This window comes from Cornus florida, unplaced genomic scaffold (assembly GCF_030987335.1).
Source record: "Cornus florida cultivar Cherokee Brave unplaced genomic scaffold, ASM3098733v1 CherokeeBrave_3.0.0_Hap2_Chr11, whole genome shotgun sequence".
NCBI lineage: Eukaryota > Viridiplantae > Streptophyta > Magnoliopsida > Cornales > Cornaceae > Cornus > Cornus florida.
The window spans coordinates 112,524,329-112,548,893 of NW_026775581.1; the positions used below are offsets into that span (position 1 = coordinate 112,524,329).

Consider the following 24,565-nt stretch of genomic DNA (forward strand, 5'->3'; position numbering starts at 1 on the left):
ATGAACCAAAAACAGTACGATTTCATTCCCAATGACCAAGTGCTGAGCGAAAAAGAATTGATGGTTAAATGTTACTTGATAAATTCAATCTTCGGATACTTTATATTCCACTGTACTAGACGGTTATCATTATAGTTCATGAGAAACGTGACTAATCACAATATAAAGCAAGCATTATGTTTTGAAAGAATATGAATCTTTTGGCTTAATCTAATGGTCTAGCGTCCATCAATACTTTTTATCATTTTCACCATTAGTTGTTCACCTCATTCTTAAGGTTGGAATTTAAATGAAGAGACTAGTATTCATCAAAAAAATAAAAAATAAAAATAAAAAACCCTACACGATTGCTATCACCATGTGTTCTCATCTTGCTCCTTGCTGGAGGACTCAGATCATACACCCAATTTCAATATATTTTATACAAATTAACTGCTCATATTGGAGCTTTTGTGATCACAAAGTACATCAAATTACCACGTGAAAAAAAAAAATTACATCAAGCAAAAGCCCACAACTGCATCTCTAAAGATATATACTCTAAACCACGTAATATAAGGTTCAAAAAGAGGATGAGTAGACGCACAAACTCAACCAGCTTGAAACACTGCTAAAACTCTTTTACGGTGGGGTACATAGATATCATAATGAAGATCAAAAGATGCTTAGGATACACAGCACAACTCCATGCTTAGGATAAATGAGGAAAAATTCCATGCCAGCACATTATGAAACCTCATACATCCTGAGACTAGCAGAATCAACACAAGAAGAAAACACCTAGCCCACCAACATTGTACTGGGCAACTAGGTGTACTTGTCCGGAGGCAACAAACCAGAATTTACATAATACCAGGGCATTAGCATCATCAACTCGAACCAGAAGACTTATGACAAATGATGAATCTCTCACACCCCCAAACAAGAGTAGGTGATTGTGGTAGACTTGATATACGAAGTTCTTAGATTTCGCCGTAACTGTTTGACAAGTGGCAAGGTGCCCTAAGCTTGCAGGACTAGAGCTGAGTCTCCCATATAGTGAAAGACTGCAGCGGTGTGTATATATGAGAAGTTCCAGCAAAATTGATCCCACTCTAGACTCTTCACTATGCTAAAAAGAAAAACCTCATGCGCACGCATAGAGAGGGAGAGGGAGAGGGAGAGGAAGAGAGAACTAATGCAGAAAATGATCAATAACATTTTGAAATCTCCTGATACAAAAACAATATTCTCCTAAAATGAACTGGGATACAAGGAGGCACAAAAATTAAAAAAAAGGGTGCACAAAAATAAGATCCACAGGGATAATTAACATTCCTTTGATTTTATATGAAGCTGCCCAGTTAGGATGTTATACAACCACCTTTTACTTCCCGATTTCCACCACATTGGTACAACACTCCGTTGTCTCTTCCTTGTCTGTTCTTCTGCAAATTAGGGTCAGAAAATTAATTATAATCGGGAAATAATCAAATACCAGACCACTCCGCCCTTCCAAAAGGGGAGAGCGGGCTTGAAAATTCTGCCATAATGATGTCTTCTGAATTGAAAACAGGGTAATCTGTTCCCCTCATTTACTGTAGGAGAAAAATACCTGCTTTTACACAATCTTATCATGAGATCTGTAGCATTTTAGTATTAAAACAGATTTTTTTGGCTAGAAAAGATTGTAGACCAAATTCTTTCATATAGAAATTGAGAACAACCTCACGCGGATATTCCATACAAGAAATATTCATGTCCTAAAACATCTCTGCTACTTCATAAATATAACTCAAATGATACGCGAAAGTGAAAGTGAAAGTGAAAGTGAATGTGAATGTGAATGTGAACGTGCCTAACATCTAAATCTCAGAATCACAAGCAAGAAGACGAGATATTCATTTAAGAGAGCTAATAGAATTTTAACACAACCTAAAGAAAGACAAAAAACTTACTTTAAGTAACTGTTACGTAAAATTCATCAAGAAAGTTTAGGCTTGGAAATTTAGAAGAATATGACAAACTTATGGAGAACATACTTTTCTTTAGAATTAGGAAATAAGTGGTTAGAAATGTATTAAGGTTGATGAAATAAGGAAGGGCATAGGACCAGATTACATTCCTATTGAGGTTTGAAACTGTTTAGGGGATGACCATGTGTTTTGGCTAAAAAATTGTTTAATAAGATAATAACTAAGAAAATGTCTGATGACTGACGCAAATACCTATGTATAGAAATAAAGGGGATATGAACCCCAAGGGGTTGGCGCAAGTGGGATAGTCACTTAGCCATGGCGCCTCAGGAAGCATCAGGTCTAATGTTCGACTCCTTTTGGGTGCAAACAATTCCTTGAAGTGTGCGTGCGAGTACCAATTAGGAAAAAAAAAGGGGGAGGATATGCAAAGTTGGACTAATTATCGTGGTATTAATTAATGAATCATACTCCGAAACTTTGACAGAGTATCTAAACGACGACTAAGGCGGGAAACTGAAGTGTTAGAAAACCAATTTGGATTTATACTAGGGAGGTCAACAATGGAGGCTGTTTACCAATTGAGGAGACCAATAAAAAGATATAGAGTGAAAAAAAAAAATCTTCATATGATTTTCATTGATTTAGAGAATGCGTACAGTGGGGTACCTAAAGATCTAATATGGAGAATTTTAGAAAATAAAGGAGTCCCAAAACCATATATTAACATAATAAAGAATATACATGATGGAAGAGTAGCTATAATTAAAACAAATATGGAAACAAGTGAATTTCCAATTACTATAAGGCTTTCATCAAGATTCAGCATTGAGCCCATATCTTTTTCTATTAGTTATGGATGAATTGACGAGACTAATTTAGGATGAGATTCCATTGTGTATGTTATTTGTTGATACTATTTTGATTAATGAAACCAAAAAAGAGTAAGTGCTAAATTAGAGGTTTGTAAGGAAGCTCTTGGGATAAAAAAAAAAAAAAAAAAAAAAAAATTTAAAAACAAAAAAAAATAATAAAAAAAAGGGAAGAAGAAGAAGAAGAAACGAAAATGAAAAAGAATTTATGGAGTGCAACAATAGTAAATGTAGAAACACAAAAAGGGGATGTAATAAAGATTGGGGATCAAAAGATACAGGAAAGTGAACATTGTTTGTTATTTAGGCCCAACTATTCACAATGAAGAAGAAATAAAAGATGATGTTAATCATAAAAACAAGGCAGAATGGTTTAAATGGAGGAGTGGATCCAGTGTATTGTATCATCGACATGTCCCTCTTAAGTTTGAAAGAGAAGTTTTAAAAAATAGCTATTAGAACAATCATTCTTCAGGGAACAAAATGTTGGACAACTTATCAAAAAAAAAAATTTGTTGGACAACTAAGAACAATATACATTGTGGTAAAAATGCAGATGTTTAATAGATGTGCAGCAAGACAGATAGAATTAGAAATGAACACAACTGTGAGATGGTTGAAGTGGCACCCACTGGAGATAAAATGAGAGAAAATCGTTTAACATGGTTTGGACATGTGCGAAAAAGGCTACTAAGTGCACTAGTTACAAGAATACATTTTTTCCCCAAGGCGAGTCTGACACCTGATTCCCAGTAGCGAGTTGTTGCCCTATCAAGTGTGATAAATCCTTATAAAGTAATCATTCTTTTAAGGGGGCGGGCAAACTGGTCAGGACTCACTGAACAAATAACAAGTATTGCCTCCCCGCCCAACTCCATCAACAGCCCTTTCTTTCTAATACTAGTTACAGTCTCTCATGGTCCCATCAGAAGTAAACTTAGATAAGTGAAGCAGAAGTATAAATATATATATATATATATACACAAATTGCTGCTTTTGGACCTCGACAATTTAAGTACTTTTTCATTCAAGGAAATGGAAGTACATTTTTCTTCCCTGGAAGTAATCATACCAGTTAACAACTATTTGCAAGAAATTAGAAAGATACATGGCACTTAACATCCTGTGAATTTCAATGATTAGTTCAATTCAGGTCCTTTTTCAAATCTAACATCTGAAAATACTCAAACACTGGTTAGTTTCATGCCCAATAGAAAGAAAATCAGATGTTTGAAGAAGAAAGATACAAAAGCAATCCTCCACCTTCCCGCAAGCTGAAGGTCAGGTTTGCATCCAGTCCACCACATTCAATACCCCAAAGTTTACAGGAATAACATCAGGTAAAACACTTTTTCTAGACAAGACTAGCAACAAAAAAAAAAAAGAGATATCTTCTCAGACAAGATAGGGAGGTAAAGAGAACCAAGCCTTTCAGCTCAAGTGGTATCTCCTCCTCCCATATATGAGGTTGAAGGTTCATGTCCGAATTGGGCACAGCGGGTGTGTATGCTTACCTACCGATATATATATATATATCGAGACAGATAGAGAGAGAGAGAGAGTTCTTCTACATAAAAAAATGAGGAAGAAAATATTGGAAAAATAAAGAGGCACCATTGAAAGATCTTTCTACGCTGAACAATTCAAGAATTTCTAACCCAATCCCAAACCTTAAAACAACCTTTACCCATGTGACTCTGCACAATGGCCTCCGCCCATTAGGAACCAAGGAGTTTTGAACTCCTTCCCTCTAAACAGAAGTACCTAGACAAAACCTCCACAAAATAGCCAATAGACCGTAGTTGATGCATGTAATAAATGAAGTTTACTTGAGGAATCTTAGTGTATAGATAATATTCCAGGGTCATAACCCCAGTTTTGGGAAGAAACTGGAAATTTGCAATAAGCGTGTATGCTATAATGCATAAAATCTTCTGGTTAATAATTCACAGACCTTTCACAAGAGGTCCATCCAGAATTACAATACTTAAACTCCACAGCAAGGTTTTCAACACTGTCAAGACAATAGAAATACATTATAATTCCTTCTTTCACCAACACTTTAGGAGGAGAAATTGTATTCTATTGTTAGCAAGGCAAGCAACAGAAGGTCCAAATGGCCTAAACTTTATACAAGATGAATCCTGAACAAGTAACCAGCCTCGTTCATGAAGATGTGCTGAATTTCTTCAGTTTCTTTTTAAAATGTTGCGTAAATAGTGCTAATACCATCCGGACAAACATAACTACCTGATTGAAAACAAATTTCTATTTTTGCACCAACTGAACACAAATTTGAGTTAGGTAATTCTCTTAATTAATATTAGTAAGATAAAGTACTATGTATTATCACCTTGGGAGAAAGATTTCAGAACTTGCTATTTTACAAGTCCTTTATTAGGCTCCCAAACCATCCAACTTAGAGACAACTTCGAAATTTACGGTTGAAGAGAGATGTCTACTTGATTTATTTATTTTTTTTCTTTTCCTTACTTCTTCATACAGGAGTCTCCCCCTATATCTCACCATTTTTGGGCCTAATAAAGTAATCCTTTGTTGGGATAAGTAAGATATGGACCATAAAAGTTGACCTAGAAGAAAAGTTCACACTGAGAAAGGACAAAATCACAGAAAGGAAATGTACTTACTTCTGTCTTGAAAAGCATATGATCCCCATTGTGACTGCAATTTCAAGAGAGTGGCTTCCAGTGTAGGCCAGAAGTTCATCTGAATTTTCAGGACTTCCAGAACAGTTTGCAATCCAGCTCTGGAAGGTACAAGGTTGTCCACTTCACATGCAGGACTTTCCCCAAGCAAGACCTTCATCAGAGAGTCAAGTCAAAAAAGAACCAACACACTGCATCATACTAAGATTTGATGCGATTATGTAGCCCACACAATTCATCAATAATTGATGTATGACTTTTGACGCATGCATGTAGCAAGTTTTTTTCCTCCCAATTCTCAGGCACAAAGAGCAAAACTTCATTTATTTATTTCTTTTACTTTAAGCATGTATATTAAACAAAGTGGAATTACAATCATGACCCAATTTGCATAGGAGATAACAATAATCACTAGTTAAGAGACACATAGGAATTAAAAAGAAATTGAAAATTATCTTAATGAAGGGAAGAGGCAGAAACTCTTGCATCATATCCACACGCATCGGTTGGCACAGACTATTTAATTATTAGGTTGACTTCAATTTATGAGACATGATCTATGTATAGTAGTTTAAAAGTTGTTGATGTATGGGGTTGAGGAACAGCTGAGGAGATTTCCGGAACAATAGGATGTTAATGAGAAGGAAGATTGAATAACCATGGGGGTTTGGATTTCATAGGGGGTGGAAATAAGAAATGGATTTGCTTAAAGTATTGAAAATAAATTTCCCAGCGAACTGGAGATGGATTTGCTTGAAGTACTGAAAATAAATTTCACCTTAATCACCGCAACAGCAGAGGATGATATGGAACGGAGATTATATCTGCAAACAAATATGTTTACCTAATCAAATTTCAGGTAAAGTAAACATTTGAAATTAACAACCAAGGACCAAAAATAAACCACAAACCCGCCCTCAAGAATAACAAGCAACTTTCCACCAGAAACAGCATTCAACATGTGTGTCATCTGTGCATATCCAGCAGGAGTTACCTACAAAAGATAATCTCTAAGATGTAAAAGAGTGACATCAGATAAAAATTAAAAACCTTGGAAGGTTGACGTCCAAGTGAAACAAGAAGAATAATAAAACCCATCAATCCGTACGCTTATTAGACAATAAAATATAAAGAATTGCATTACATTTTCTTTAAAGATTTAGTGAAGGGAATAATTGAAAAATACTTCCACAATCACCAAATGCTCATGGGACACCGTCCCTTTAAATGCAAAAGACACAACCATATAGCTCATAAACTCAGGCAACAGTACTTCCAAATAAAATGGATCTCTCAATTGATTAATGATGAAGATAAAACGGTTATTCAGCCAAGATAAAAATCCTTACATCACAGCAGCCAAGGGGATCACCCCTTGCAGCATCAAATCCTGCAGATATGATAGTGAAATCAGGGGCAAACTCCGAAGCTGCAATTAATTGTGGTACAAACCCCATCAAAAAAATACACTAAATCAATAATCAAGTAAAAACAACTACACCCATTACAGAACACAGTGTCTGCACGCTATAATGGAAAATAAAAGGAGGGTATGGATATTATCAATAAAACAAAAGTGATAGAAATGGATACTTACAATAAGTACAATAAAACCTGAGTATATAACTCTCATAAAGAATAAGAAAATGGAAGTACACGATAATACAAGTAAGAGGAACAAGAACAGAAAACGATAGATCAAGATCAAGAACCATTTTGTTAGTAATTCGTTAATTGAAAATTTCCAAGGACTTCATGTTCTGCATCATAGATTAAGCTCAAAAAATGATCAAATGGAATGCAAATTATGAACAACAAATACCATACAAGGCTTATATACACAACCTTAGATGTTTTCACTCCCTTCTAGCCAGTTTTTGTAGTAATTTGTATAGTAAATGACTTAAACCCAAAATAATGGATCACTGGCGTTGCAGATTGGATTTTCTGCAAGCGCATTACATGGAATTCTCAATTAACATAATTCCATTTTTATATCAAATCCTCCAAAGGTGTGATTGCAGACAAAGAGCAATTATTTAAGTTAGCGTCACGTTATTGCATATTCAATTATCACCATGTCATACTTAACATATAATGATAAATAACTGAATATGCCATTGATTTTCCCAGAATTATTGTAGGTGGAATCAATGCAAGCTTCTTTTTCAATTTATATCACATAATAAAAATAGCTTCATTGAAGGTGGCTAAAAAGAAATGAAAGTGGAAGTCCATGTCAAGGTAGCAAAAAAGTAAAAGGTGATACCAGTGTTGATCCCCGCTCATGAAATATTTTGGAAGCACATTACATAGGCGAGAAACGTTTCTTGTTTTCTGTTGTCAACCTCTAAAAAGGCAAAACGAAAACACAAATCAAGTTCAATAAAATGTTTTTGTTTTTCTATAATAGAAAACGTTTTCAATTTTTGTGAAGAAAAGAGGAAACATCAAAATGATGTTTCTTATGTTTTCGGCACTGTAGCGCAAAAACGTTTTCACTAATGTTACTGCACAGACACTATTCATTTCAAATAAAATTCATATTATTTGTGTTATATACTAAATTGCATATTAAATGTTAATAAAAATATATATATTTAATATAGAATATATTAAATATTATTTTTTATTTGATAAAAATATATTTCAATATATAATATATTAAATAATAATGTAAATTATTTTTTGTGACAAAATAATTTTTGATATAGAATATAATGTTATTAAATTATTAAGCGGTAGATATTTTATATTATTATATATCATATCTATATTATATTATATGTAAATATTAAATTATAATTAATTTACAAAATTATAACACAATATATATTTTATTACATATAAGATACATTATTTAATATTTTTTATTCATAATAAATTATCATATGCTAAATATATTTTATATCACATAATAAATGTATACATCATGCATATACATGTATTTATATACATAATTGGTGGGAATGTTTTTTTCTTGGTATATCTAATTTTGTACTTGAGATGTATTGGGTATTTTTAATATTTATAATTTTAAATTAGATTTTCTACATTTATGGCTTTTTGATATTAATGGAAGTAAGTATCGTGCCTGAGTGGCTGGGTTGCTCCCTGTGTCGAGAGTTCATGTTCAAGTCATCTACCTTCCCCCTCACCCTCCCCTCTAATCACTAACTCCTAAAATTCTTACCATGAAAAAAAAAATAAAAAAATAAAAAATTTTAAGAATATTATGTACATTTTGTAGCAAATATGTTGTATTACTAAACACCGTTATTGTTTTATGTTTTCAAATTTGTGGCAACAACAAGTGTTAATAAACATCATTTCTGTTTTCTATTTTCACTCAAGAAAGCAAAATCATGTTTCTGCTTTCTTAATACTGCAAAAACAGAAAACGAAAACGTTACTAAACGCACCCATAGAAATCTCATTAACATAATACAATTTCTTTTTAAATTCTTCCAACGTTCTGAATAAAGATTATGAGCATTTTTTTTTAAGTTAGATCACTTTATGCATATCCAAAACTACTATTGCCTTGTATATGACATATGACGATAAACAGTCCAATATACCAATGACCGCCCTCAATTATTTTTTTCAATTTACAACAGATAGTAAACACAGCTTCACTAAAGGCTGTCTTAAAAGGAGATAACAAGTTTGATCCCAATTAATTGAGGGTGTGGGGAAGGACGGACTGACCTAACCTTTGGCATAAGAGGAATGCCATTTAATGTTCCAGTAATTATAGATTTAAGAGACACATAAGTGGCAGCAGATATAACATATTCAGGTAATCAGGCTATTCACTAAAGACAAATAAAAAAAATTTTAAAAATGAGAAGAGTATTATTGATCAATAATGCATGGCCAACTTCCTCGGGCACACTCTATTATTAGGTAATTCACTGAGAAGACGAGTAATAGAAAACCACAGAATAAAAATACAAAGATTCCTCTCATTCTTTTGGTATATAAAACAAATGAAAGTGAATAACCTATAGGAAGCACAACATGCTGAAATGCATATATATAGTCATTATCGCCTACTCCCCCACGACTCCATGGAACATTCACCGAGTATCCTTCTGCTCCAGAGGTACCAACCTGCAGAACTAATATATCAACTATGACCATTCACTAAAATTGAAACAGTACTTAAAATGGCAAACAGAAGAGGAGAATGAATTTATACGCAGCTATATAAAACAACAAATCTAAAGTTTCAAAAAGAAAACTCCTGTCAAACACACCAGGATGTCCGCAATGAAATCAATTTCTGAAGTACAAACACAAGGCGACAAGATATACATACAAATATTACAAGCCATGGAAATAAAATACGAAAGATTAAACATAGTCTATCAAAAACTTTGATTCTTGAGGTTGAAGAATGGAGATTAAATGAGGACCCAAATTCAGAAGACAGGGAATGGAAAAGACGACCTGGAGAAGTTTAACCCAGATTCTTGAGGTTACTAACCATGCTCAAGTTAAATGGGTATGGATTTGGCAGCAAAATATATATATATATATTTTTGATAAGTAAGATTTTATTAAAAACGCTCAAAAAAGGGGAGCGAAGCCCAAAGAAACAAAAGGAACAAAAGGGCCAAAGGGCTCCTTAGACCTTCAGAGAGGCCAAAAAAACAATAATTTCCTCCATAGATCTATAATCTCTCCCTGAAACCCAACAAAAAAGAGTAGAAATAGCAGAGAACTTAAGCATAGAAACAGGCTTCTTTTTCCCGTCAAAATATCTCCTATTTCTCTCAAGCCAAATACACCACCAGATACAAAGCAGTGTAGCCCTCCAAGCATCCCTATTGCCAGCCCCAACAGAGACGCCTCTCCAAGCCTCAATCAACCCTCTAGAGGAAAAAGGCATCGCCCAGTGTACACCAAATAAACGAAGCATCAAATCCCAACAATCTCTGGCCATGCTGCAATGTAAAAGGAGGTGATCAACAGTCTCCTCATAACACAAACACATGTAACAGTGATTAACCACCACCTGATTCCTCCTGCTCAGATTATCCTGGGATAAAATCTTACCCAGAACAGAGGTCCAAGCAAAAAAGGCGACCTTGCGGGGAGCCTTAGACCGCCAAATAGACTTCCAAGGGAAGGGATCTCCATGAACCGAAAGGCATCTGAAAAAGGACCTAACCTCAAAACGGCCATGCGAGGTAAGAATCCAGAACCACCAATCCGATCCCCCAAAAGAAATCACCTGGCTATACAATAGCTCCAGAAAATAAGAAACATCCTCGATCTCCCAATCCTAAAAATGCCTCCTGAACTGAACATCCCAAGACAGTCTCTCGTTATCAAGATGATAACAGTCAACAACCATGGCCTGTCGATGAGAAGCAATCCTGTAAAGCCGAGGGAACGCGAGAGCAAGAGGGAGATCCCCACACCAAAGATCCATCCAAAAACTGATCCTCCTTCCATCTTTAATACGAAAACGGACATACTTGCAGAAATCATCCCAACCCCTCCGAATGAAATGCCAAACTCCCACCCCCCTTGGACCACGCAACTCCAGGGAGCACCACCCACCACGACTTTCCCCAAATTTGCTAGCAATAACTTTCCTCCATAACCAATGCCTCTCGACCCCAAACCTCCAGAGCCATTTACCAAGAAGAGCCTTATTAAACGGCAACAACCTCCGAAACCCTAAGCCTCCAAACCGAATTGGACGGCACACTTGATCCCACCGAACCAAGTGAAATTTGAACTCTTCCACCCCCCACCCCCCCCCCCCCCCCCCCCCCCAAAGGAAGTTGCACTGCAATCTTTCAATTCTCTCAGCCACTGAAGAAGGAATAAACCAATTTCTAACCTGATTCTTTAATCTTTATCAGGTTTAATGCATCTATATGTGTTTTTTTTTTTTTTTTTTGATAAGGAAATACATCTGTATGTATATTTATCAGTACTTTGGTTTTAATTTAAAGCAGCAGCAGCAACAACAACCAAGACTTTTCCCAATTATTTGGGGTCGGCTACATGAATAGTTTTAATTTAAAGAATAATATATTCAATCATTTTTTATTTAAATGAGTTAATTAGTTGGCTCATTATCAGGCAATTCCTAAACAGCCCAACTTCAACTTAACTCGAGACCTACAGAATCACTGGTAGCTTGTATCTGGTTTTTTCGGGGGGTGGGGGGAAGAGTCAAATTTGAATGTCTTTAGCATATAAAACCACAACCGATGCAACTCTCTGCACAAAACAACTCCCATCTACCCACAATACACTTGTGCGACTTTATACAACCCCCACCCCACCCCACCCTGCGCGCGCACGCGCGCAGAAAGTACTTACCTCACGTAGGGAACCGGGTAAACAAAAGTAGCGATTAGAGCTAACCCCTCTCGCATAAACCTAATTCGCCCTAACTAAAAAAATATCATCAGAAATGAAATTCCGAATGTACTTGACGCCAAAAATGATCAACATTAAGGTGGTAAAGATGAAGCACTGGTTGATGGAGATTTTATGAAAGCCTCTACACGCCGGGGGCTGGTCGAGCTGAAAGAGCCCCACTTTCTCTCATAAAGGAAACATACATGGCCTATCCTTTACCTATTGGATGTCACCTAAACTGGTCTGGCAATAAAGGAAGAAAAAAATTACATACGAAGGATACTCACCACATAAACCATAAAGACACCCATTATTCACATCCCATCAAGATATTCAACTCTTTTTAAAATTTAATTTGAAATAACTTTCAGCATCTATTGCCATATGACAAAGCCACCTCCAGGACGACCATCATAAGTGCATGTTTCAACATTTTCCAACATCTATCTTTCTCTGCAGATATCCTGCCACTTTTAAATATGCCAAAGCAATTTTTCCAAAAATCATACCACTCTTAAAATTGCCAAACAGCGAGGGGAATGCCACCCTTCTGCTCACAAACTATATTTTAACACGCTTTAAGCTCCACAAGAAGCTCCACTGCATCTGTTCTGCTTTTTCAAAAACTATATGCCACCATTCTTTAGTTTAGAAGTAACTTCTCAACGCATCATCACCATGAAGACAACCTAACAGCAAGTAACCTTATTAAAAAAAAACTAGAGAGTCAGCAAAAAGTTTTAAATATAACCTTTCATTTAAACCTCATGAAGAAAGCAAGATATATTACAAGTTTCAACGAAGATACTGAATGTTCCAATTGACAAAATCACATGAAATATTTAACACCTAAAATGCAGATGTAATTGGAAAGGTCACCAAAATATAGCTGTTTTATCATAAATTTATTTAAGCTACTCAAGTCTGATGCTTACATTCTTTAATGATGTAACGTATCTTTACGACTTTACTATTGAAGTTCTGATTACAGGATTACTTGCCGAAGATATATATACTGTAAGTACACTTAAATATGATAAACCTGTGAAGTTTGCTGAGCTTCACACTCCTATCAATCAAAAGGGGTTCAAGATCATAGATGTAATTACTAAACTGTAGCAAATTTGGTTAGTGTAGAAAATGATGGACCCGCTCCATGTATATCATTTGAAAAGGGAGGAAAAGTTAGTGGTGTGATCCATTTCTAAATTTTTGAACTGTAGTATTAGTTTGTTTTCAGAACAAGAGGTCCAACAAAATATTTTTTTACTGCTAGGGTCTTCCAATAAAAAAATAAAAAGAAAAGACACTTCATCAAAATGTAAACACATCAGCATATTGGGTTTAAAACGAGAAAAATATTTTGATCATTTATTATCATTAGTGACAGTGTATTTGAAATTAAAAATGTGTAGACTGCAGAGCAGTAAATGCTATTTAGTATAGACTGTCTATTTCGACCATCTAGACTGGTATTTCCTTGAAGGAATGCTGAATCATCTAGGCACCAAAAATGGAAATAAAAAATGACGCCCTATACAGAAATTTTAAAACCTCAGAAGTTTTAAAACAACAATCAATCTCTAGTCCCATGTTTGTTAATATAAATCACATAAAGTATATAAAAGTTACAAACTAATCCCCCAGGAGATCTACAAAAACGATGAACAGTCTAGAATTCTCCCAGACATTCAAAAATGGAAGTGTAACATCAATTTCTTTAACCTGCGTATGGGAATCTCCAAACTATCAAAAGATCAAATATTTTGCTACCACCAAATACTCATCTAAAATATAATAGCAACCTCTCAAGCTTGCCACATTCTTTTACTCATAAAATCCAAACAAGCAAGAATGTTACCCGCTGAACGAGGCATATCCCAAGACACATCAGGTAAGAAAAGAAAAACAGTTGATAATTTCTTCATCCTTCTTACACGTGCAACACAAGTTAAGAATCAATTTTTACTATTCCTCAAAGTGTCTATAACTGAAATTGCTTCAAGGGAGCATCCGCACAAAAAGGGAAGCCCGGAAGGGCATTTCAACCTTTCAAATACCTTCCCCAGGAATTAAGGCTTATCACCACCACACAGGGCTCTATAAAAAGTTCTAATTACAAACTACTGTTCGTCAGATATCCACCAATTTGTCCTCTTCACACACCGAGAAACCATAAAAGACCTAAAAGAAAGTATGAACGATTCAAACTCCAGTCCATCCATGAATATGAATACTGAGAATTCATTCTGTCTCTCAATACCCTCTCAACTTGAAAATCCAGGATTTGAATTGATGTCCTTCCATTGTCTCCTAAATTGCATTAATTTATCCTAAAGATTTCATTCCAATTGGAATTTGGTTGAGGGCTTTAAGAAAACGGGACTCCTAAACCGCACAACTCTGAAAAACCAGACAATCTGAAACCAGTAATCCTCTATTAGAGACAAAACAGACATTTCAGGAACGCCAATTTCAGAGGGGAATTCCCACAATATACTCATACCCAAACCTTGCACTAAATTAGTTCCCATAACAAACAAATGAACTTGGATAATTCCCTCCACCCTTTCCTGATCCCTTACTAAAGTCCCACCCAGTATGAACTTGCATCCTCCTAGTCTTCTAGCCATCATTGTCATTTTCAAATGTCCTCTCTATTTTGTTTCTCAAGTTCTACTGCATATCCTTACAACGTTTTGCAAAGGAAAGCTTGGTCAACATACCTTGACCAAACCCCATATAGTTTGGCCAAGGCACGTTAACAAATTAAGGCGGTGTTGATTTTCTATTTAGTATCGCAATATCCGGCAACTGGATTTGTAATTATATTTGAACCAATACCTATGACACAATAATAATCCAATACTGAGCATATAGGTGTAGAACCTAGAGAACTTTCTTTACAAATATGTAAGATAAAGTACTTTATTTCTGCATAATCTTGCATCCACATTTCCATTATCCCTTACAAAAGAAAGGAATTTATTTAGATAATTACATGAACTTAGAAATCGGTGGCAAAAAAAGAAAAAAAAAACACTCAAAGAGGCCAAAAGCATTGAGCATGAATCCTTAAATTAGCCCATCCAGAGTCCCAAGGGTGTCATTGTGGCAACATCACAGCAGCAAATTCCATTTTACATTCTCACCTTTTAAACCAAAATATTCCTTAATATTTGCAACTAAACAAAAAATCAAGACCGCAAAAGCAAAAAGAAGCCTCTAAGAGAGAGAGAGAGAGAGAAGGAACCAGTACCTCACCAGCTGCTCCAGTACCAGGATAGAACTTCCCACCCTCATGTCTATGTAATGAAATATACAATACCTACAAACAGGTTCAAATTCATCAGAAATTAATCCTATAACTTTTTAAAATGTTTGCTGTGTAATGGAAGAAAAGTTTGTTTCCCTTTTTCGGTAGAAGAAAAAAGTTCTTTTCAGTTTAAACCAAAAAAAAAAAATGAATTTAATCATATATATATATATATATATATTCCAAATAAAATTTGAAAATGAGGATTGTTGTTAATATATCTACACTATTTAATATTCACAGGTTTTACAGAGTAGAGACAGTCCAACTACGAGGTGAACACCCCCGCCAAAAAAAAAAAGAGAGAGAGAGAGAGAGCGAGTTAGAAGGAAATGAAGAAGAGAAATAAGATATTCAAAAGTGTCACATACAGTAACTATAATCTCCATATTATTTTACACTGGAATATTTAGTGAGTAAAAAAGTTAATTCAAATGACAAAATAAGAAGAAAAAAAATTTAGAGCTCACCGATTTGCTCTGATCAAATATTTCTTGTGTGCCATTCCCATGATGTACATCCTACAAGAGATATGGACAAGAGAACACCATATTGATTTAAAAGCACAGTTGTCTGCATGTAATCCATCCAACAGTAATGTAAATTTGCCTTCGATATGGATGGCAGCAATTACTGCACCGCTATAAATATAACTACAAAACCAGCATAAAGAGAACAGGTAAGGAGTCATTGACATTACCCAATCAACAATTAGCACTTTTTTTGCCCCCGCAACTTGAGCTGCTAATGCAGCAACTGCTGCATTATTGTGGAGGCAAAATCCCATGGCCTGACTGATACCAGCATGATGGCCAGGAGGGCGAACCTGACTTGTTGTAAAGAGAAGAGAGACCAATTTTTACAACAGTTTTTGTTACTCTAAGAAAGCTAATAAACGGATACAATAACAAGACTTGAAATTTCCTACCAGAGCAAAACCATTTTTGGCACCTCCTGAGAAAATTGCTGAAGCAAGATCAGCACACAGACCTGCCGCAAGCCTTGCAGCACGTGCTGAATGCTCATTTGCGTATGTATCTGGAGTGAAGTAACTGCCATTCAAAGGAACTAATCATAACCAAAAACCAACCACACAACAAAAACAGCCATCAACACCGCATTCATCCCCACCCACACCAACATACACAGTGATTGGTTTTACTGGGGGTGGAAGAGTACCAACCAATATAATATTACCTAGCAAGAATACGACTCGTAAATTCTACGGCTTCAATGTGCTCCAAAGAGTGGACCTGAACAATCCAAAACAGTAATGCAACAATTGAAGGTATTATAAGTTATAACTTCTTTCAAAACCTAAGAAATAACAAACTTCTTTCAAAGCCTAAGAAATAACAGTTTGCATCTCAGTTCTAACACATCAACAATTAAAATGACAAACAGAGCAGTTGATTTCTATCAACATGCCATCACAAAAGCAATTTCCAGAAAGACTTGATTCAAATTATGCTAAAAAAGTTATAAGATGAAAAATGATTCAGCTATTTGGCGTCGCATGAATTTATCCCAAATAGAATCCCGAAGAACTATCAGGCCAAGTTCCTCAAATCCAGAAAGTGTGGTTCACAGCACAGATTGGGGTTTCTACTTCTATGTATCGGTCTCCTCTTGCTGTTTTTCAAGGAAAAAGAGACAGTTTCGGTCACTGGAGAGGTGCTTTCAGAGGAAGTCGCCCACATATTTCAGTTACCAAACATATTTCCTCCAAACAATCTCAAATATCAATTCCCAAATAGGATATCCACAGCTCATGTTAGCATTAATTTGCACTTGGACCCTCGTAAGCATTCAAGATCATGGTAGGTTGCTTTCCATACCCATGTAGGCATTCAATCTCATGGTAGGTCGCTTACCATCTGAAGTTCTTCTTTTGTAATTTCTCTTGCAGCTATTGGAAAGCATCTTCCAGGAAATATACCTACAAAGGTATTTCATTTGACAATTGCTAGTCAATTATTTGTGAGGGGCTAAAAAAATTAAAATAAAAAAGAATCCATATAATTTATTTACTGCATATAAGGTACCATTCCCAATCAAAAACACTGAGAAATGAAAATATTTTTTAACAACAATAGTGGCATACAGAAATGGGAACCAAGAATCTAGCCCTCGTAAATGTAAAAAAATATCAACAAAGTTTAACCCACAAACCAGCAGTTGCAAGGCTAGCAGCAATAACTCGAAGTCGATCTGGTCTTTCTGGATGTGGATGCGACTTCATTTCAACCTAGTCACAAGAAAAAATTATCAAAAACAATAAAGTCATCATTAGTATGATATTAAGGAACCACTGATCATAAAAGCTCAGGCAGCCAAATGTTGGAAGCTAGTTCAAGTATAAGGAGCAGTCACTTGATTAAAGGGGACCAATAGGGTAACGATGTATAGTGGATATTATTAGTATGACATTAGCAGGTAACAAGCATTATATCCATATTCTATTTAACTTCAGCTGTGATTTCAAATACCAAAACAAAGTGATTTCAAACACTTGTTTTTAGTGGTTATCTTACAACTGCCACGGAGAGAATAAATCATTTTAGATTTTATCCAAAATTCTGAGAGGGTAAGGAAGCACAGAGAACAAGAAGCGGGGAGGCGATTTGAAAGGGCACTGATAACTGATAGAAACATAAACAAAAATAGAATATTTTTTTACAAATAAAAGTAAGAAATAAAAAAATGTCTTAAATTTTTTATGGGACTATCTAAATCTCAACATCTAGTATCAAACTGTTAACATACTTTTATCTACAATGAAATAAATGTTGACATATAATGCATGTTCACATTCACAGTTAATACTAAATTCTGGATCAATTATAATCCATACAACAGGCAACCAAAAGTGCATAATACATAAGACATTCAAATTCAAAACGAAAGTTTCAAGAATATATAGGAAATTGGCAACAAACTTCTGAGTGAAGCAACATTCTCTCATCAAAACCTATTGCAGTGGAATTGCTTGACGCTGAATTTTGCGAGCATGAATCTACATGGATAAAAGAAATTGAGTTTTACATCAGTGTAATAATGTTATCAATCCTAACAATTTGCATAATCATACTATTGGAATTACAAAAAATTATTCAGCTAAAAATGTCCAAGAATGCAGTAAAACCATATCATGGAATTAAATGTATTCTTAAAGCACGCCTTAGGCAGTTTTGATATTTTGCTTTTCATCAATCGAAGAGATTCAAAAGCAACAATCAAAAATTTCCTCATCAACAAAATCTAATTAACATATATAAAGAACAGATGAAGGCTATCACAAATGGTTCAACAACATAACAAACACAGAATCTGACTCATCGTTGTTGTAAGGAGGTCTTAGAAAAATCAAACACAAAATTTGATTCACTGGCAAGGACTTAGCCAAGTGGAATATTCTCCTCCTTCCAAATGGAAGGTTGAGGGCTTGAGTCCTCTATGGGACAATAATGTGTGTCAGTGCTCAGTAAGCCAAAGAAATTAAAGTTGGGCTAATTTGTTCTGTTGGGGTTTTGCTTCGGGTTTGGTCTGGCACACGGAAACTACCATTACTCAGATCAAGTCTGAGTTAATCTAGCCTAACCCACCAAAGTTGCAACCTTACCACCTCCATACCAAGGATTCAACAAAAAAGTAACACTTAATGATACAAATAGCATAAAATAAGCAACCACCTTTGCATCTTTCCGTCATTTCAGATTGATCCTCAGTGACACCGCCTTCTTGCGAAAAAGGAGATGCAAAAAACCCATGCCTAAGGATTCCGGATTCTTTATATTCTCCGCATATCTGTATAAAGGAGAATGCATCAGACAAGCTATAGGAAACAACATATATCCGTTAAAGAATAATTAATTAAGTTAGAAATCGAAAAATACTTCGCATAAAATGTGTCATTCACAAGGGAAAAACAATTTAAAGATGAGGAATATTTAAGATTAAGATCAAGACAGAAGCTGATAACATAACCGTACATCACAATGGACAACATCATCAAGGTTAACCATCGTACAGTTGATGCAAAACCACTTTGTGACTTCCATATCCTTTTTTAAGGGTTCCCAATCACTGTCATCATCCTCCTCATCAAAATAATCTTCATTACTGTACATATCTTGAAAAGTCATTTCTTTCTGCTGCCTTGCCCTCTTCTGTGGTCAAATCACATTACAAAGTGAGAATTTGAAATTATTGAGCATCCACCACTTTTATAAGAAACTATATTTCTTGAATTTGTCCATGTATTCTGCTTACAGATATAACGGGGGGCTGCATGTTGCCATTTAAATTGTCTGCTGTAGCTGTGGTAGATTTTGTAGTTACTTTTTCTTCCCCGCCATTTTCATTATTGTGACAAGTACAAGCAACTTTTCCACCAGATCCCATGTTTTCATGTCTTCCACTATAGCCTTCACGTAAATTCCGATCTCTTTTACTTGGAAGACCGTTCTCAACCACTCCATTAGTTAAACGGCCCATTTGCAGTGCTTCTAAGACTATGTTGTGCTCAGGAATAATCAGGATTCATATGCCAAGTCTCCACCAGATTCATTCCTTCACAAAGATCAGTCATCAGTCAATCATGTGGGAAAGCTTGGAAAGCAAATCTAAAGAAGAAATATACTTAAAATAAAACAAAAGATGAAGGTAAGGAAAAGAACGGTTCTACAAATAAAATGGATAAATGGAAATGAGAAAAACACCAGGAGGGAGTAAGCAACTAGATCACTCAAAAAACAAAATAAAATTGAAAAGGTTATGTTTGGTGCAGACGAAACGAAATCAAGTTACAGAACTTATGTTTACATTGATTTGTCTCAATCCAGTTTGATGCAACACATTTTTAGCATTTTCATGAATTCGGTTGGTCGCTTATAAAAATAATTTACAAAAACTTTTAGAAAAAAATGGAAATAGTTTCCAAAAAAAGATTGCACATATGCCCAAACAAAAGCATTTTCCCAACTATTTGGAATCTCCTTTTTTGACATTCTATTCCAAGGCTATTACCACAGTCAAACCATGTACTATCATACCTTTCTTAGTCGCATAATGATCATCTTTATGCATGAAAAAAGCATCTTAATCGATTTTATCTCCAATGGATGCTACTTCAACAGTTTCACTAATGTTTCAATTTCTAGTTTTATCATTTCTTGTCCCAGCTACTCTCATTTTATGAGTATGCTGTTTCTTAACCGCCTAGATTTTCTTCCGTAAAGTACAATCAGTTTAATAACAATTTTGTAAAATTTTCCTTTCAATTTTAAATTGTTTTATTAATTTTTTTTCATTACTAATTTTATCATTTCTTATCTCGATTCTCGACCACACTCATTTTATGTATATGTTGTTTCTTATCCGCCCAACATTTTGCGACATTAAGTAATCAGTTTAATAACTCTTTAGTAAAATTTACCTTCAATTTTAAACATACCCGTTCACCATACGGTACATCACAATCATTTTTCCAATTAACCAATCATATTTTAATCTATAATTAACATCTCTAGTTCCTCCATCCTTGCGAAAAATCAAGCCTATATAACAAAAATGTTCACTTTATGGTATCTCTTCACCCTTGATCTTCAACACGTCCTTATCTGTATTTTTTACTTTGTTAATATTAAATATAAAAATGTATATGTACACACACGTGAGCCTACATAATCATATTTTATATGCAACAAATCAATTAAAGGAGTCTTTACCCAATTAATTGGAGTCTGCTGCATATATCGTATTTTTTTCATTTTTCTCTAAGTCATAGCGTCAATCAACAAGTTATTCCATCCTTTCTTACTAACTCTACCCAAATTAATTTTCATTCCCTTCCCTAGGGTTACCCTCAATGTGGACCATGTCACTTTCTAACTAATGCACTCAATGGTCATGGCATTTTCACCTCACTTGTATTATCAAAATGTTGTTTCTTAGCCATCCAACAAGTTGTCCCATATATAATAACTAGTCTAATATTTGTTTTATAAGACTTCTCATTCAATCTTTAGAGGAATGTGTCGATCACACGACAATACATATGCATTCCTCCATCTAACATGTATTGTCTTCATTCTACTATTAACACTATTTCCACTTTTGCTCACTTTGTGAATAATTAAGCCTAAATAGCGAAAATGCTCACTTTTAGCATCTCTCGACCTCATTCTTCACTGGATCCTTATTTGTATTACTAGAATTGCTAAAATCACATTTCATATATTCATTTTTATTCCTAAAGCTTCTCCTTGAACCTTTAATTTAGCCCTTAACCCTTCTTAAGTTTCATCAATTAAAACAATATCACCAGCAAATAGCATACACAGAGGAATCTCCTAAATGTATCTCACGACTTCATCCATAACTAAGGCAAAAAGATATGGACCCAATGCTAACCTCTGATGTAAACCTCAAGGGACTGAAAATTCAGTTGTTCCTCCCATAAAATTCTAACTATAGTCGCAATTCTATCATATAATTATATGTCATTTATCATGTATTTCAGACTTTCAGACTTACTCGTACCCGTGGAAAACGGTATGGCGTTCGAAGGCTCCTATTAGGGTGGCTTTCTTTGCTTGGACTACTGTTTGAAGTAAGATCTTGACTTTGGACAATTTAAGGAAGAGACAACATATCATTGTTAGTCGGTGTTGTTTGTGTATGGCCGATGGAGAGTCTGTGGACCACCTTCACTTACACTGCCCAGTGGCCAATGACTGTTGGGGCCTTATGTTGGGCCTCTTTGGCGTCCAGTGGGTTATGCCTTGGACCACACGGGATATTATGGATATTTGGAAGGGGCAAAGGGTGGGGATTTGTGTTCGTAATTTCTGGAGGGCGACTCCTCTTTGTATTTGGTGGTGCCTGTGGAAAGAACGAAATAGAAGATCCTTTGTTGGGGAGGAGTTACCCATTGGGAGGTTAAAGTACTCAATTATTTGTTCTCTTTTTAGTTGGGGTACAGGGAGAGATTGTTCTTCTGTTGAGTAGATCATGGATTTTTTGGGGTCTTTGGGGCCATAGGTTTCCGTTTTTTTGCTTTTGTTTCGTTCTTGGTTATTGTACTAATCTTGGGATGCGTTCCCCTTTTGAACGTTTTCTAATACAATTTTACTTATAAAAAAAAAAAAAAAAAAAATGTATTCATGTCAATTCGTGACTCCTTTCTTTTCTAAAACCCATCATATTATCTCTTCAGTTACCCTATCATTGACTTTCTCTAAATCTATAACAGCCATATGAAGTTTGTTTCTTCTTCATATCTTTCCACTAGTCTCCTTCACAGGTAAATAGCCCTTGAAAGTTTCATCTTTTGACTCATAACTTTAATACCACAATAATTAACACAAAAATGTAGATTTTCTTACTTTTGCACCAAACATCAAGCATTTTCTAAATTACAATTATCTTATTAAACAAATTTGTCAGACACACACCATCCTCCCCTAAAACTTCGAAACCTAAATAGGAATGCTCTCTCATTCTAAAGCCTTTCCTAATCTCAACTTCCTTAGTGCATTTTTTGCACTCTTTGTACCTACAGAAAGATTTGTTCTCCCTATTCTCCCTACACCCAAAGTCACTAGAACAAGGGTAGACCAGTACATTTTTCATGTTCTACCTAAACTTCATAGATGATTTTCATTTCACAATTTCTCAAAGTAACTTCCCCATCTTTCTTTCATTTCGTCATCTTTTAGGGAAAGTCAAAAACCTAAAAATCCTCACTCCTGATGGATTTGATCTATGTTGCATGGACTCTTAAAAAGTAGGTGAAGTACCGTGTCAAATACATGTTATTCGAACATGGGTTTAGAATATATGTCCAACAAATTTTTTTTTAAGTTGTGTCCACATTTTTGGTTGGACACGTGCCAAAATAAAAAATAAAATAAAATAAAATATCCAATAATTCAATTTTATTATGATATTACTTCAAAATGGGTGAAATGCCTATATAAAACACTATGTTATTTAAAAACATTATTTTATTTTTAAAAATAAATAAAATAAATATTTAGCAATGTCCGTGTGTCCTTCAGTTCAGGGATTTTAAATATCTGAGGGTGTATACCCGTACCCGAGTCAATGTAACATAGCATTTGATATAATTTTAGTTTAGCAAGTTTATAAATATTATTCTCTAATTTAGAATAGAAATTTTGTGCCCTCACTAGTCACTACTTTTTTAACTTCATTTTTTGCATCTTTGCATTTTTCAAAATTCTCCTTTTCTAGATTTTTTTTTTTTTTTTGTCAAAATATTGTTTTTATGATGATCATTTTCACTCTAGTTGGATAGAGATGGGAACTGTGGAGCAAATTTTAATAACAACAAACAATGAAAATGTGCAAAAGAATTTTGAGTTCAAATTGCAGTTCTAGGGTTTGGACTCAATCAGTACAGTGAATGATTAAACTGTGCTCTAACTTTCCCCTCGTGATGAGAATTTCTTTCATTCCGATGCGTACACGCATACTAAAACGTTCAGAAAACTCGAAATACAACAATACATACACATAAATAAATATTATAAGCTTACTCAAGGAAGTACCGAGAACAAAGGAGACTGAGTAAGGGGAAAAAAAAAAACAAAACATGGATGAGAGTGTAAAGAGTGGAAAATCTAACCTGACTAGGGCAACATTGGTGCCTCCTCGAAGTCCGTTAGCGAGCGACGATGAGTCGACTATAGAAGAGGACTCCACTATAGTGTGTTTTTGCATCGGTGCCCTCGTCTTTTGGTTTATCAGTAAGTTTGTCACGATTTTTCTTTTCTTTTTTTTCTATTTTCCTTTTTTAAAATGAGAAGACAGAGAGAGAGTTTTACGATGACAAAGAATCTTATTGGACTTTTCGACCCTATCAATTAGTTGCATAAAATAAAAAATAAATAAATATGAATATACTAGTAATAAATAAATATAATAAAATATTAATTTATCCACCAATTAAATTCTCACGACTCTTTTTTGTTAGACGGAAATAAGTTAGAAAATAAAATATTTTTCCTTGCATTTGGTTAGCAATAAAATTTATTCAAGAAAATTGTAGAAAATATTAGTTTTTTAGTTTGGATAGCGTAAAAGTGAAAAGAAATTGATTATGCAGACCAAAACTACCTTATGGAGTAAAATGATGAATTATTAAATTTAAATATATAATTGTTTATATTTATTTTTATTATTTATATTTAAAATAAGGCTTCATAATATTTTCTTAGGTAAAATTAATTATTAGTTTAAGATAAACAAATTTTAAAAAAATAAAAATTAGAGATGAAGGGGGAATACTACTGTTTGGGATAAATATCAAATATTTCACCATATATATATATATATATA

General features: G+C 34.6%; 1 protein-coding gene across 1 annotated transcript; it reads right to left on the reverse strand.

Annotated features, from left to right (window-relative positions):
• Positions 1–1,175: 1,175 nt before the first annotated feature.
• LOC132282806 (histone deacetylase 15) lies at positions 1,176–24,021 on the reverse strand. Its single transcript, XM_059784597.1, has 18 exons — positions 23,853–24,021; positions 19,472–19,771; positions 19,192–19,368; positions 18,892–19,006; positions 18,139–18,215; positions 17,372–17,447; positions 17,074–17,138; positions 16,397–16,452; positions 16,128–16,251; positions 15,900–16,025; positions 15,670–15,720; positions 15,143–15,211; positions 9,501–9,609; positions 6,843–6,922; positions 6,405–6,487; positions 6,272–6,317; positions 5,476–5,647; positions 1,176–1,427 (listed from the first exon to the last, which is right to left on the reverse strand). Exons 2-18 carry the CDS (start codon positions 19,694–19,696, stop codon positions 1,309–1,311), a joined length of 1,770 nt encoding a protein of 589 aa, XP_059640580.1. The 5' UTR covers positions 19,697–19,771; positions 23,853–24,021; the 3' UTR covers positions 1,176–1,308.
• Between the last annotated feature and the right edge of the window lie 544 nt (positions 24,022–24,565).

What these genes read in the sequence shown, in the direction of transcription:
- LOC132282806 (XM_059784597.1), bottom strand. Translation starts at nt 19,696, where the DNA reads ATGGGCCGTTTAACTAATGGAGTGGTTGAGAACGGTCTTCCAAGTAAA. An exon ending in CCAAAAATGGTTTTGCTCTG is followed by an intron (nt 16,026 to 16,127) that starts GTAGGAAATTTC and finishes ACAACAAGTCAG; the next exon opens with GTTCGCCCTCCTGGCCATCA. An exon ending in CTTGTTATTCTTGAGGGCGG is followed by an intron (nt 6,318 to 6,404) that starts GTTTGTGGTTTA and finishes ATTTGTTTGCAG; the next exon opens with ATATAATCTCCGTTCCATAT.